This window comes from Buceros rhinoceros, unplaced genomic scaffold (genome assembly GCF_000710305.1).
Source record: "Buceros rhinoceros silvestris isolate BGI_N320 unplaced genomic scaffold, ASM71030v1 scaffold7388, whole genome shotgun sequence".
In the NCBI taxonomy this organism is placed as follows: Eukaryota; Metazoa; Chordata; class Aves; order Bucerotiformes; family Bucerotidae; genus Buceros; species Buceros rhinoceros.
In genome coordinates, this window is record NW_010427415.1 from 37,336 (window position 1) to 52,021 (window position 14,686).

The 14,686-nt window shown below is 41.8% G+C and overlaps 1 protein-coding gene across 5 annotated transcripts in view; it reads left to right on the forward strand.

Moving 5' to 3' along the window:
* Positions 1 to 14,390, forward strand: part of ABCG1 (ATP-binding cassette, sub-family G (WHITE), member 1) — a 49,157-nt gene extending 34,767 nt beyond the window's left edge. Inside the window, exons 5-14 of one of the 5 annotated variants that reach the window (XM_010141891.1) lie at positions 2,612 to 2,757; positions 3,455 to 3,578; positions 4,691 to 4,805; positions 5,506 to 5,678; positions 5,838 to 5,939; positions 8,319 to 8,487; positions 9,224 to 9,324; positions 9,789 to 9,947; positions 11,338 to 11,456; positions 13,717 to 14,390. In XM_010141891.1, the coding sequence (XP_010140193.1) occupies positions 2,612 to 2,757; positions 3,455 to 3,578; positions 4,691 to 4,805; positions 5,506 to 5,678; positions 5,838 to 5,939; positions 8,319 to 8,487; positions 9,224 to 9,324; positions 9,789 to 9,947; positions 11,338 to 11,456; positions 13,717 to 13,945 (1,437 nt within the window). In that variant the 3' untranslated portion in view covers positions 13,946 to 14,390. Of the gene's footprint in view, positions 1 to 2,611; positions 2,758 to 3,454; positions 3,579 to 4,690; positions 4,806 to 5,505; positions 5,679 to 5,794; positions 5,940 to 8,318; positions 8,488 to 9,223; positions 9,325 to 9,788; positions 9,948 to 11,337; positions 11,457 to 13,716 lie in introns of all 5 variants that reach the window. The other 4 variants (XM_010141894.1, XM_010141893.1, XM_010141895.1 and 1 more) reach the window with 4 other exon arrangements.
* The last annotated feature ends 296 nt before the right edge of the window (positions 14,391 to 14,686 follow it).

Below are 14,686 nucleotides of genomic sequence, written 5' to 3' on the forward strand. Positions count from 1 at the left end.
TCACAAACATATATGCCCAGGGATGATAATGTCTGAAGCTGAACATAAACAAAAAAATCAGGGGACTGGTGAAAGCAGAGATGATTCATGTTGTTGAGAGAGTGGTGAAAAGCTCAGAAAGTGTTGGGAAGTGTTTTGGCTGGCCTCAGTCCTGTATAGGAAAGCACCAACAAGGAGACAGTATGATCTCTCATACTCTGCCTCCTCCAGGAAGAAGCCTCTGTTATGTGGGGATTATGCTGAGGGCTAATGAGACTCATGTGATAACATGACTAACACTGAGATTTATTTACCTTCCAAGAAAGCTGGCTGCTCCTTCTACCTTTTTTAGGGACTTATCTATTACTCTGAAGAAGTCTTCTAGAAGTCTTCTTAGCAACTCAGTTGCCCCACCAGTGAAAAGGTAGTTACTATTGGTATAGGAAGCTTCCGATGGTTTTGCTGTACTTATTCCTGTAAAATTCAAGTTTGGGGCTTTCTGTGATTTTTCAATGTTCTTTTTCATAAATAGAAAGAAGGGTGAGATTCTAATTTTGGTGCATTTTGTGCTTCCAAAGCCAAGCACTGAGGAGACCCTCTCTAGGCAAATTAGGAAATCATGCTGGTGACTGGAAGAAGCCACCTTGCAGGACTCAACTGAAACCAAGTTGTGTAGGAGGAAGGAGGAGATGAGGGGACGCAGGAGTGGGATTGGAGCATAGACGTGAGAAATTTGTGGTTTGCTGTCTCAGGAACATGAGAGTATTCTTGTTCTTCCCAAGATGCCAGCTTAATTAATTTTTTTTGTCTAATGGAGGCCTGAACTTGCCTTGTTGGAGTTAATAATTTCAGAGGAGTCTCTTATTCTGGTAAAAGATGGCTCTGACAGTAGCTGGCATGTGAATCTTAAGCAGAGGTTTATAAAGGAGAAGGTGAAACTACTTCTGACCCATCTGGTGAAAAGTATACACTTTGCCTGAAATGTGAAAACTCCGGCAACTTCAAAGGTAGCCGTTTCTGTGGTTCTCTTTTGTCTGTATTTATTTCCAAATTGGAACATCTGGTGTTTCTTCAATCTCAGAGAATCCTTGAAAAACAGAAGGAGCTTCAGAGAGGGAAACTTACAGGAATCACCATCTGTTTGGTAGCTTAAAATTGCTCTCATTCTCTCAAATATTTTTTTTTCAGTACGCTAAACGTTTTGGGTTTTTTTATTGGAAAATACATTTGTTTAGAAGCAGCTGTTAATTTTATTTGTAATTTGAAAGCCTTAATTCATTTACACTTTAGTAAGTTAGGCCAGGAAGAACCGGTGCGTTTATTTAACTCATATTAGAAGGGCAGTCGTTCTCTGGTTAGTGATGTTGGCCTGTGCTGGACGAGATCATTCTTTTCATTGTTGGAAATTGTAAGGTAATAGATAAAATTTATTAATTTATGCACTTGTGTTAGCAAGATTACAGCTGCTTGTTTAAAACAGGTGCAAGAGAAAAATCCTCCACTGAACCATAGTTTATGCTTCTAGTTAACCTACCTTGTGGTGCCCATGTCCCGTAAACATCCTTCCTAGAGATAAAGGGAAGGAGGTAGTTGGGCTTCTCTCTCTGAAAATGAGGGGGAGTGGGTTTTGTTCTTTTTTACCCACCCCTCACTGAGAGAGGTAGCTCCTGGGAATGAAAATCAGGATAAGTGAAGGGTCAGGCCCTGGTTGGTCTAACCAATTTTTACCATGTTAGACAGCCTTTCTGGAAAACTCCCCCTATCCAAGCAACTATTTCCTTTAAAAATGACAGGCTTCTTTTCCTCAAGTGAAGCATTATCCGTCTGGACTTCCCTTCTGCCTTTTAAGTGACAGATTTTTTAATTGCGTGAGCAATGTAGCTTGGATTCGCTCATTTTTACATCCGTATTTTTACGGATGCCAAAGAGCTATTTTCCTTATATAGGCTGCCAGGCCAGATCTGTAATCACTGAAACAGAAAAATCCATAGCGGCTGGGACTGTTCTTCTTTTGCTCCAAAGACCCTGGGACAGGCTGTGCTCTTCCTGCGGCTGTGCCTTGAGGAAATCCCAAACATCTGAGAGTATGTGTGACAACTGAATTGGCTCTAAGGAGGGTGAAAACACTTAAAATCAATGGTCGCACTTTAAATAGTAGACTGTGAAGAACAGATGAGATAAGAGCAGGTCATTGCTTTATAGAAACCACTGATTTCTCTTACACAGTTCTCCAGTCTCTTGTAAATACAGCCTAGAAGCTCCGTTGAAAGAAGCAGCTTGGTTTCACTGTGTAATAACTCCTGACACGCTGAAAAGCTCTTTTGATAACAGTGCCATATCCAGGGAGTGCAACCGAAGGTCGGAATTCCCACTCCATTTTCACAGGCAAGGCTTCCTCCTGACACAGGTCCTGTAGGATAAACTAGTAAAATTTGGGTCGAAAGAGTAAATGGCAGACTGTTAAGCACCACTGAATCTAATAGATGCTACATAGGATGGAAGAATGGCTTTGGTGCCTGGATGGTCAAAGTCACGAGCCAGTTTACGTTCTCTGAAATGGAGAGGCTTTTATAATAGAGGCTTTTCTTTTGTGCTAACACATTTACATGGCGCATTGCTGTGTTTCTTCTAGGTAAAGGAAATACTGACAGCCCTCGGTTTGCTGACGTGTGCCAATACAAGGACTGGGAGTCTTTCTGGAGGCCAGAGGAAGCGCCTTGCCATTGCTTTGGAGCTGGTGAACAATCCTCCTGTCATGTTTTTTGATGAACCAACCAGGTACTTCAAGACTAGAAGTTAAAGATAGACAAATATTGCTTTGTATAGTAGAACAGTGCTGCAGAAAGGTTGTTTACCTCTAAGGCCTTGGAAAAGGCTCGTGTTGTGTTGCTCTAAGTACTGAATACGGCCACAAGAAATAATTTGAATTTGTTATGTAGTGCCTTAGGTCACTGCTGTACCTGCTGGACCATGGGACTATAAGTTATTTTTAAGGGAGACAAATACTGAGACAGGAGGGAAGAGAGAGAGGAAAATATTTTCAGATTGTGGCATGAGTTTTCTTTTCCAAGCAAAGCCAGCTTGAATATAAGCATTTTAAAGTCTGGCTTTTAATAATGAATGTAGTATATTTAGAATCAAATTCTATGATCAGTCTAGGAATTGGCTGGGAGAGCTATGAATATATATCTAGCTATTCATTAAAGTTAGGAGCATTTAAATTTGCAGTCCTAAAATGTAGAAGTCCCTTAAGGCAGCTTTGAGAATACTCTGTTTTCATTCTCAGGCATGCTTCCAACTTAATTAAAAGACTGATGAAGAAATACAAGCATAAGGTTGGCATATGATAAAATTAAGCTGCCACGGAGAAAATTTATAAAAGGATAAGAGTGAGAGACCAAAGTAGCAAATAAGTGAGCTAGTTTTGAGGGGTGCCTGGGTCCTGTGGATAACAAACTTCTTTCTTTTTACTCAGCGGCTTGGATAGCGCATCGTGTTTTCAGGTTGTCTCTCTGATGAAGGCTTTAGCCCAGGGTGGTAGGTCCATCATCTGCACAATTCACCAGCCCAGTGCTAAACTCTTCGAGTTGTTTGATCAGGTATTATTCTCAAACTCTTTCTCCTCTTTATGTATGTTTTAGGTAGGCAATCCTTTCAAGGCTACCCTCTTTGAGTAAAAACATGAATAATTCTAGTCTATGGTTCCAAATCGGATTAAGAAATTAAAGAAATAAGATAAAAATATACTATTTTAATTTTTTTTCTTCTTTTCTGCCCATTTCCCTTACTTACACGAGATTTTTTTAAAGAACCTGTCTGGTATGTTTGTGAAATCATGATTATCACGCGTGCAGTTTTCACGCCTCCACCCACCAGTGCTTTTGGGCACAGGGCTGTTAGTAAAGTGAATTAGAGTAATTTAAGAGCAAGAGAACTTTAGTGCCAATCTTTGCAATGTTGCTATTATGTTCTCATCCTAGCTACGGGTGTAGCTGTAGTACCGTGGGTGTGAATTCAGAAGAGCTTATTCATGTGAAATAATAATAATAGAAATGAAGTCAGCTGGAGATCTTGTCTCCAGCCTAATAACAGGATGTGGACCGTGTGTGTTTAGGTTAGATTTAAATTTACTTTAACCTTGTTAGGAGATTTAAATTCAACCTATGAGAGCTAAGAGAAAACCTACTACACCACAGGTGAACAACCTCTTACAAATTGCCAGCGTGGCAGGGAGGTTTACTTGAAGTCAGTAGTGTGGCTAAAAGTAAGAATCGTCACGCTGTGTCTCGTTGCATGCTGTTGCACCTCTCCTTCCATTCCCACATTCACCAGTCTCGTCTCCCAGCCCAAAATACCCATAATGTGTGGAAATTAGATGGCTCGGCTCTACAATTGCCTTCTTGACTATTTTCAGCATGTGTCTAAGGCTGAAATTAGTCTGTTTCTGGATTACTGTGCTTTAGGTCTTGGAGGGAATGTATGTAGAATTCAAACCTTAAGCATTTGATTTTCCATTAGTTGTAATTCCGTGCAAAACTACTTTCAAATGGTGACAAATCTTTCCAAAGTGTTTGTCCCAAATGAGACAAGAAGAGGTCATTAGGTTCATAGATTGCTGTCATGCAGACAGCAGCTTCGTATATCGTGATACTGTTTACCATTTTTCTTCTTTCCTTTTTTTTCGTTTTCTTTTCTTTGCCTTGTTTTCCAGCTCTATGTTTTAAGTCAAGGTCAATGCATTTACCGTGGGAAGGTATTAAACCTAGTCCCTTACTTGAGAGATTTGGGTTTGAATTGCCCAACCTACCACAATCCAGCAGATTTTGGTAAGGAGAACTTGAATAGTTTATTTAATTCATTTTGTATTTGATTAGTATCTTCAGAGTAATGGGGACCATGATGTTTTGTACTTTTGTATATATATACATATGTGCATATATGTACAAAAATTCAAAATAAAATAATTCAGATTTTTTCTAAGTAATTTGAATGCCATCTAGTGGTAACAGTTAGTGCATATTTCTCTCTAATGAAAGTCCGTGTCCAGGAAATGAAAGATAAAGCATATTCTTTAGCGTTTCATAGTGATTAATCTTAGTGGCTTTGCAAAGTGGCTCCAATGTTCTGCTTTTTTATCTGGAGCAATACCTCTGTAGTATTGTACAGCTGATAGCATTGAGGATTTTTTCATTGTTGTTCCCTGCTTCCAAAGAAGCACTGCTTGCCTTTGGAAAGGACCACAAAACCAGATTTTTGTAACTTTTTAGTAAGAAGATCATGCCATGTTCACTGCCTTTCCTTTAAAATGGTTCATTTAACTTCCGGGACTAAGAGAACTCTCCTAAGATGTATAGAAAGATGCCTTTAATTATGTGTGTATACATATGAATTTGCATGTGGCATTTTACAGCCTGTTACAGACAAAACTCCTGTTTCTGTCAATGCTAAGGAATCAAGGGGATCTAATAGAAAGGCTTGTAAATTGTCAGCAGTGTAAACGAGCACCTTACCTTCTGTTTTTTGTAGTTATGGAAGTAGCTTCTGGTGAATATGGAGACCAGAACGGCCGGCTGGTAAGGGCAGTACGGGAGAGGATATGTGACACAGACTACAAGAGAGATGTTGGTGGTGAGAATGAGTTGAACCCCTTCCTCTGGCACCGGCCTTCTGAAGAGGTATTTTGTATATCACAAGTAATGGTCATAACTTGAGGCTGGAGGGGAAGGAAGAGAATTTAAATCCTCGGTCGATGGAGGAGGTTTCTGGGCTCATTCAGCTGATGAGAGTGGGGTTTTGTGCATGAAAAATAAGCAAGACACTGCAAAGAAAGAAGTTTATTCTTTTATGTGTTTCCGCAGGATTCCTCCTCCACAGAAGGCTGCCACAGCTTCTCTGCCAGCTGCCTAACCCAGTTCTGTATCCTCTTCAAAAGAACTTTTCTCACCATCATGAGGGATTCGGTAAGACTGCCTTTATAATAACATTTGTAGCCAAAAGGTCTATTCAGTTGCTCGGGAGGTAGTGTAATACGCTTTAAAGGTCCTGTCCAACAGCCCATGCATGAAGATCGTCACAGAATTTAAAAGGAAAGAGACTGATCTTTCATTCTTGCTCTTAACTCTACCATCTTCGTTGTGAACAACAGTTTTCTTCCGAGGAACTCAGAAGCATCTGGCCTAAAAAACTAAACTTAAATTCCCTCTGCACTGACAGGTCCCTGATACAGTTATTTTTCCTACTGAAAAGTGAGTGAGAATTGTATTTGTGTGTCACAAAACCAGTTTTTCCAGAAAATTCAGCATGGCAGAGATCATAAGTTCAGTGAGATATAACGTTAAGTCTTTATTTCCGAAACAGAAAATGAGTAAATAAAAATTTTGCTTCTCTGAAGAAGGGACATTTTTGTTTTCATACATTTAATATCAGGAGGAAGTAAGTATCATAATGAAACTCTTCATTCCCGAAGGAAAAAACCATATCTTTCACCTTTTTCTTAAAAATAAGCGACTTCCTTCAAAATCCCCAAACTTGCAGTTTCCATGTATGTTCATTAAATATTTTGGGTGCCTAGTTTGCATTAAGAAAATGCAACAGGACTTTTTTTCTTTTTTTTAACTCAAGAAAGTTTTACTTACCTCTGAGTAGCTGAGTTTGTGAATTTAAGAAATAGGGCTATTTACATTGTCTGATTGATGCTTTGAAACATACTCTAGGTAGAATTGTCCCTTCATTAACTAGTGTGAGTTAAGGAGATGAGCTTCTCAACTAGACTTTACAAGCACACCTGTCTGAGGAAGTCACCCAGGTACAGTACAATTGATAACTGGTTGGCCAAGTGCTTTTCTCATGACAAATTTACGGTTTGACAAATCTGAGGAGGGTTTGTCTGCTGCCTTTTCCTGTGTATTGGAGGGTTTTCAGTGCTTTACATGAGGGGAGGAAAACACAATATACACATTACTCTATATTAACGTATTAATACACCTATCCTTAGAAAAGAGGAAGGGCAGACAATATTCTTATACTGGTGGGCAAATGGTGGGTTCAGATGAGGTAGTTCGGAAACCAAGAGCAGCTGAGCCATGCGGAGCTCAGCAAGAGTAAGTTACCCGTGTGACAGGGTAAGCTGAGCTTTGCTGAGCTCCAGATGCTGCAGCTACATTGCTTTTGCTTCACACCCAGGAAGGTGTCTCTTTGGGACACAACCATTCGCAGTGTAGACACAGAACTACACGCCTAGAAGAAACCTACCAGACTGTTGTGTCCAGATCTGTGCTGTCAGATAACCACAATCAGCTGTTTTCCCCACTGCTCTGGTTGGGAAAATGTGATAGAACCATGCAATTTTAGTGGCTAGGAAGCATATCGTTATTTCCAGACTGCATATGTCATGCCCATTTGTTGTTTTGCCAGCACATTTCTTTTCCATAAATTGATCTTGTCCCTTGCTGTTTTACATTACAGTGCATTTGTCATTCAAGGATTAATTAAGTTGTGGAATTTCGCCCTTCTGCAATCTGGAATAGTTTGCACATCTGGTCTAGTACCAAATGTTCGGTCAAAAATAAATTGACATGTTCACGTGGGAGGGCCTTTGGAATCCAAATTATACATACAACTTCACATTCCTCATGTTGCTCGTCTAGCTGACCAGAATGTCTCTGGTACACTGGAGAGCATATGTCAGAGGTGTGCGAGCATTAAACATGGGTGGCGTGGTCCTCCCCTCATCTCCACCAAGGGGAAACTGTAGCTTATTTTCTGATGCGTAGGTTAAAGAACAGTATTGTGTTAAAGATTTTTTCTTTCTGCTCAACTGTAAAGGCTTGCAGTTGTTACATATTTTATTCTTTCTTTTGTTCTTCCGTACCTCTTGTGGTAATAGTGTATTGGAGAGATGGCACAGAAGGCTAATTTATGCCTGATTATGTTAGTTTGGTCTATACAAGCCTGAAATACCTTTTTTTCCTCTCTTTTGCTCTGGGAGATTTATCTTTTAGTCAGAAAGAAAGTCTTCTCTTGATGAATGAGGGCCAATAGCTCCATGACATTGTCAGACAGTCAGATTTCAGGTTGCAGCATTTAGAGTTTCTTCTCGTGTTTACCAAAAGAAATTTTCTATACTGTAATAGCCACGTATCTGATTGACACTGGGAGGCTCATTACAGTTTTCCTTAGCTGAAGCCGAGCTTGCCAGTATGAAATGAACATTTCTGTGTAAGTTGTTCTGGACATAAGTACTCCTTTGTTGCAATCTGTATATCTGATTTCAGTCATACTGCCCTTGGTTTTGAGCCCAGACTTCCTGATCAGAAATACTCCTCTTTCCTTGCTTGTAGGTCCTGACACACTTGCGCATCACCTCACACATTGGCATTGGACTGCTCATCGGCTTGCTCTACCTAGGCATTGGCAATGAGGCTAAGAAAGTCCTCAGCAACTCTGGCTTCCTCTTTTTTTCCATGTTGTTTCTTATGTTTGCCGCGCTCATGCCGACTGTCCTTACATGTGAGTACCAGTTGTACCGTTACATCAATGGACAAGGAGATTGCAGTAAGCTGGGTGGGTGTTGTCATGTGTCTGTTTCGTGTAAGGTAACATTTGACTTGTGCTTCTACTTCTGAGACAGGTGTGAGGGTAGATCTTGCACTCACTAGGCTGCTGCGTAGAGGCAGAGATAGGCTTGTCCAGTGGCACCTGTCTCCCCAGTTTTGCCAGTGTTTCTCAAGCCAGACAGTTCACCGTCATAGTTCTGAACTGGAATTTCCCCTTGTGCCAGTTTATCTCAACTGCGTCATGAGCTTGTGGTTGGTCTTAAGAAGGATTTAATAATACGTCTCCTGCATAAGAGCAGTATATTTATGCGGTGTTAGAAGCAAAATCCCGCAGTATGAACTGTTCCATACTTCCCCTGGGAGCGCCATTACTTTGGATTCCCTTTTGGACCACCAAAAATACTCAGGTTCTTTAACACCACTTTTGACACCACTTTTAATTCAAAAAGCCTCTTTAAGGGAGGTTTGGATCAACTGAGCAGACTAGTGCACAGTCTAAACAGTGAGCAGCTCTCCGGGCTGACCTCTTACAAATCATGGAAACTATTGTTGGTCTGTCAAAGGCCTCGAGTTCCAGTCCCACTAGAGGACTGCAGCAGGGCGGCGTTTAGACGTGGATAAGCTACGTTGTTATGTGGAACAATAGTGCACACTGATAACCTAGCTCTGCTAATTTGTGTTCTCTGTAGTTCCTCTTGAGATGGGAGTATTTCTTAGAGAACATCTGAACTACTGGTACAGCCTGAAAGCCTACTATCTCGCTAAAACCATGGCTGATGTTCCTTTTCAGGTATATGTTCTATTCTTCAATAAAACAAGAACCATTTAAGGTCATAGCAAGTCCACTTGCCGGGAAGATTAGTAGTGGTATTTTATCCTTAAGAATATATATCCATATATATGTGCTGAAGCTTCAGGTCCAAATCAGAAGCCCTGGAGGAGTAAACAGCAGGACCTCACAAAAGCCAAGATCTGATCCAGTATTTTGTAAATAAAAAGAGGGCCATCTTTGCTTTTTTGCAGAAGGGGAATTAAAAAGGGCTTTAAGTGAGTGGGATCTGTTTTCTAACGCCCAGTAGTAAGATAGGTATCACAACCTGTGGCAGACGTATTTATTCTCTTCAGCCATGCCTGTCATGCAATGGAAAGGCCGAGAGCTGCAGATTAACTAGTGTTTCCCATGGTTTTATCTTATTCACAGTAATAGTGAATGTTTGGCTTTAATGGACTAACTCCAAGTGTATCTCCTTGCAGATCATGTTTCCTGTGGCTTACTGCAGTATTGTGTACTGGATGACTTCACAGCCATCTGATGCACTCCGATTTGTCCTCTTCGCAGCCTTGGGGACCATGACGTCCCTGGTTGCTCAGTCACTGGGTCTCCTCATAGGTGCAGCCTCTACATCCCTCCAGGTACTGATGGTGTTTTGTTGTCTCACAGGCACCCTGCTGACTCCTAACACTGCTTGATGTGACTCTTGCTGTGTCCCCAAGACATTTATGGAGAGATGACAGGCAAAAAGTTGTCTTGGTCTGATATAACTACTTGATGCTTCCTACCAGCATCACCTTAAACAGCATATACACACACTGGATGTGAGGCTCTGAAGTTCCTTCCTCATCTGAACAGGGCTGTGCCTGCTCCTGCTTGAGTAGCTTGTCCCTTGCTATTCATCCCAGGCTGAGCAGGTCCTAGAAACTGCAGGACTGAATGCATTTCTGTGTGTTTGCAAGATGGAAGTAGGCCATGAGGATCTGTAGCTCAAAAGAGGGTTTTTCCAAACACATATGAAATGTTGCAGGAGAGAAGGTAGGAAAAGGCTTGCCCAGAAACTGAAGTTCTGCAGAGGGATGGAGAGGAGCAGCTGTTGGCATGACTGGAAGCCAGCTGTGTAACTCCATTCTGCTTTTTGGCAGGAGATGTACTGAAATGACCATTACACGGCAGAGCTTTCATGATGCTTGTGATAGCAGATGATATTGGCATTAATATTCATTGATGCTATCAAAATTTCTGTAGTAGAAGGCTGAATTCCCTCTCTGTGCCACCCTGTGGAGACCAGCATAGCCCTGTTGTGATCCTCTGTGCTTCTGCTCTCTCCAGAGGTGCCTATACGGCCCTTTGCCCTGGAGGGGAGGTAGAGAGGAAAAGGTAGAGTTGAGCTGAGCTGAGAAAAGCTAGATCTATCTTTCCCAACAAAGCCACCCACCTGGAGGTGTTCTTCATCCTCTTCAGAAAGTTTAAGGACTAGTTGAGGCCACTATTCCTGCGGAGTTAATGAGGAGAGAGGTCTGTCTGTCCTTGATGGGGAGTGAGTGAGAAGGGATAATACCTAGAAAAAGGGGTCTCATACCCAGAGAAACAAGGGAATCACAGTGCCAATCTTGCTCTGTAAACTTCTTGGTGGGTTCAAGTCCTTCGAGGGACAGATCCCAGCACAGCTGCATCATCAAATAGTAGAGGGGTTTAGGAAGAGGAGAGGGACTCCTTTTCCTCCACATCTAACCTTCCCCCTCACAAGAAATCTTGTAAAAAAAAAAAAAAATCAGTAATTTCCTAGCATTTGGAACTGTGATAATTTGGGGGAGTAGCATTAGAAGAACTTGAATGGCAATGCTCTCCACTGCCTTAATTTGTTCTGCCCCTTTGAGTTTGGCACAGAACAGAGGATTTGCCATAACGAAGGTCTTTTAAAGGCTGGTTTCCTCACTGGAGGTCAGAACATCGGGTGAAAGGACAAGTTAATTTTTATTTTTCCCTCTGGCTGTCTGACAAGACACTGCCTATTCCTTCTCTTCACAGGTGGCCACTTTTGTGGGCCCAGTTACTGCTATCCCAGTGCTTCTGTTCTCTGGCTTTTTTGTCAGCTTTGATACCATCCCAACATACCTCCAGTGGATGTCCTACATCTCCTATGTCAGGTACTGCTAGGGAGGCCATTAACCTCCCATCTCAGCAAGCTGTTTGTTTGCCTTTGCTTGGTTGGTTGGTTGGTTACTTTGGGTGCCAAAGAGACTTATGTTCACAGAACATTCTTTTAGAGTATAAACGTATTTCTGATGTATGCCACTGCATATTATGTTGTATCTGATGTAAATAAACAGGAACGTTCAGTACAAATTGTCGGCAACAAGTCCGTGTCAGTCTTCTTGAATGTAGTGGGGTTGCACAGCATGCAGACCATCCTGGATTTTGCAATAGTGAATTTCTGAAATAACAGGGACAGTATGCCCAACCAAGAAATTGATGCCAGCACCTAATTTTGGAAGAAGATGTAGTATAAATCACTGCACATCCTAGGAAGACTTAGAATCAATTGTTTAGGTTGGGAAAGACCTTTAAGACCATTAAGTCCAGCTATTGTTAACCCAGCACAGCCAAGTCCATCACTAAACCATGTCCCTGAGCACCACATCTACACATCTTTTAAATGCCTCCAGGGATAGTGACTCCCACCAATTCCCTGGGAAGCCTGTTCCAATGCTTAACAAGAAGAATTTCTTCTTTCATTGAAGAAATTTTTCCTAATATCCAAACTAAACTTCCTCTGGCACAAGGTGAGGCCATTTCCTCTCATCCTGTCACTTGTTATTTGGGAGAAGAGACTGACTCCCACTTCACTAAAACCTCATTTCAGGTAGTTGTAGAGAGCGGTAAGGTCTTCCCTGAGCAACCTTTTCTCCAGGCTAAACTACCCCAGTTCTCTCTACCACTACTCATGTCTTGTTCCCTAGACCCTTCACCAGCTTCCTTGCCCTTCTCTGGACACAGTGCCGCACCTCAATGTCCTTCTTGAAGTGAGGGCCCCAAAACTGGACACAGAACTCAAGGTGTGGCCTTACCAGTTCCAAATACAGGGTGACAATCCCTTCCCTACTCCTGTTCACCAGACTGTTTGTGATACAAGCTAGGATGCTATTGGCCTTTTTGGCCACCTGGGCACACTGCTGGCTCATATTCAATTGCATGTTGACCAACAGCCCCAGGTTCTTTTCCACCGGGCAGCTTTCCAGCCACTCCTCCCCAAGCCTGTAGTGTGGTTATTTTGACCCAAGTGCAGGACCCGGCACTTGGCCTTGTTGAACCTCATACAATGGACCTCAGCCCGTCGATCCAGCTTGTCCAGATCCCTCTGTAGAGCCTCCCTACCCTCACGCAGATCTTTATCCTCAAGACTTTTTGGATGAAGACCTGCTTAAAAGTTTTGCATTTCACTGCCACAAGAGGCATGGGATTTGTGTCACGTGTGATCTAAACTAGTGTTTTGAGAACCATAGGCACCTTACATCCAATCTGTGTTTGTCGCTCTCACTGTCTGAGACAGCTTCTTAAGATGGGATGACTGCCATCAGGAAACCTCTGGAGGCTAGCACAGAGGGATAGTTAGACTAGACATTTAAATGTTTATAGCTGAAATCAGGTGAATTTTCCCATCCCCCTTCTACCCACTCTACCCAAGCTGCATTACTGAGAAAAGAGAAAACCCAAGCTAAAATATCCTCTCGTTTAGCTAGTGAGGTCCTTACACAGTGACCTACCAATGATTAAGCAACCCCCGCCCCCCCGAATTAGTAGCTAGAATGCAAGATAAGGCCTGAAGCATTGTCTAGCCTGCGTGGGATCGCCTGAAGCAGGAGGTAGCTATCATGCACGTGGATTTGTGATGGTGTATCTGCTTGCAAAGTCAAATTGCTAAGTGCAGCCAGTGCCAGGGCAGACGTGGGAACTGCATTTTTAGTGAAACTACAGCGCATGGAAGGAAAGATAAGGGATGTTCTAGATTGGTTTTAATATATTTCTGCCTGCAAACCATAATTGTATCCTCATTACTTAATTTTAAACCATTCCATTAATGATGTCACTTTTAAAGGGGGAATTTCTGAATATCAGCTGAAATTAGTCTGCTTTCTGTTTTAAAAGTTTTCTTTGGAGAAATAGCACGATACACTAGCTGGAAACAGTTGAAGGCAAAGCTTTCATCCTTGTTCAGTCTTAGGGAAAATGCCAGTGACACTTGCTTGATTGTGACAAGGATAGAACTTACCCTGAGACTCCTGTGTCACAATGACATTGAACCCCGTGGTGTTTCAGTCGAGCTATCGTAGGGCTTGTATTGCTAGTGGAGTACTTCTACACAGATCATCGGGACTTTTCCTGGTAATCCATCCTTCTCCTTTCCAGATACGGGTTCGAAGGAGTTATTCTCTCTATCTATGGACTCGACCGAGAAGATCTGCATTGTGACAAAGACGACACTTGCCATTTTCAAAAATCAGAGGCCATTCTGAGAGAATTGGATGTAGAAAATGCCAAACTTTACCTGGACTTCATCGTTCTTGGAATTTTCTTCTTCTCTCTGCGCCTAATTGCCTATTTTGTTCTCAGATACAAAATCCGAGCAGAGAGGTAAAGGAAAACCAGCTAAACTGATGCAGTAGGAAGATCTTTAGACATGCAATAGAGGGCACTTGACATTGTCTCACTGTGGCAGGCCAGTCTCCAGTGCCCAGCTAGATGCTACGACCTAGCCCGTAGAGAACCACGGTGGGGTAGTGGACATATAGTGGTAAGCCAATCAGTCCAGCTGGGTTGGGTCATGATTTCATTACACTTTCTAGCTTTAACTAGGAAGATGAAATAGAAGGGAATTTTATGCCACAGAATATCAATACCAAGGCAGTAATAAAAAACCTGGCTACAGGAATGTTCCTTATGAAAACTAATTTTCCGGTAAGGTGGCTAGGATACTAGTCTTGGTAGCCAGAATCGTACAATGTCATCTATAGCTGGCACGGTAATGACATGCAAAATGGGGAATACAAAGAAAATAGGATTCTCGCGTCTTTTTAAATTCAGAGTTTCATCTTTGCAGTTTTTGTGTATTATTTTGCAATTCTTTTCCACAGAATTACCCCTTCTGGACAAAAGTCTGTAAATGTATTAATTAATAAGGTAAAAATATCTTTTTGATATGAATACTTTTGTAAAACAAACCTAAAGTGATTCAAGTCATTATTTTTGTTTCTGTCTGAATTTAGAATTCTGGTGCTTTACCTGTCGAGCTGGTCTCATATCTGAAAACTGTAACGATAGGAGGAAAAGGCAGATTCTGAGTCTGCACTAAACCTGCGGTCCGTGTTTGGAAGCATCA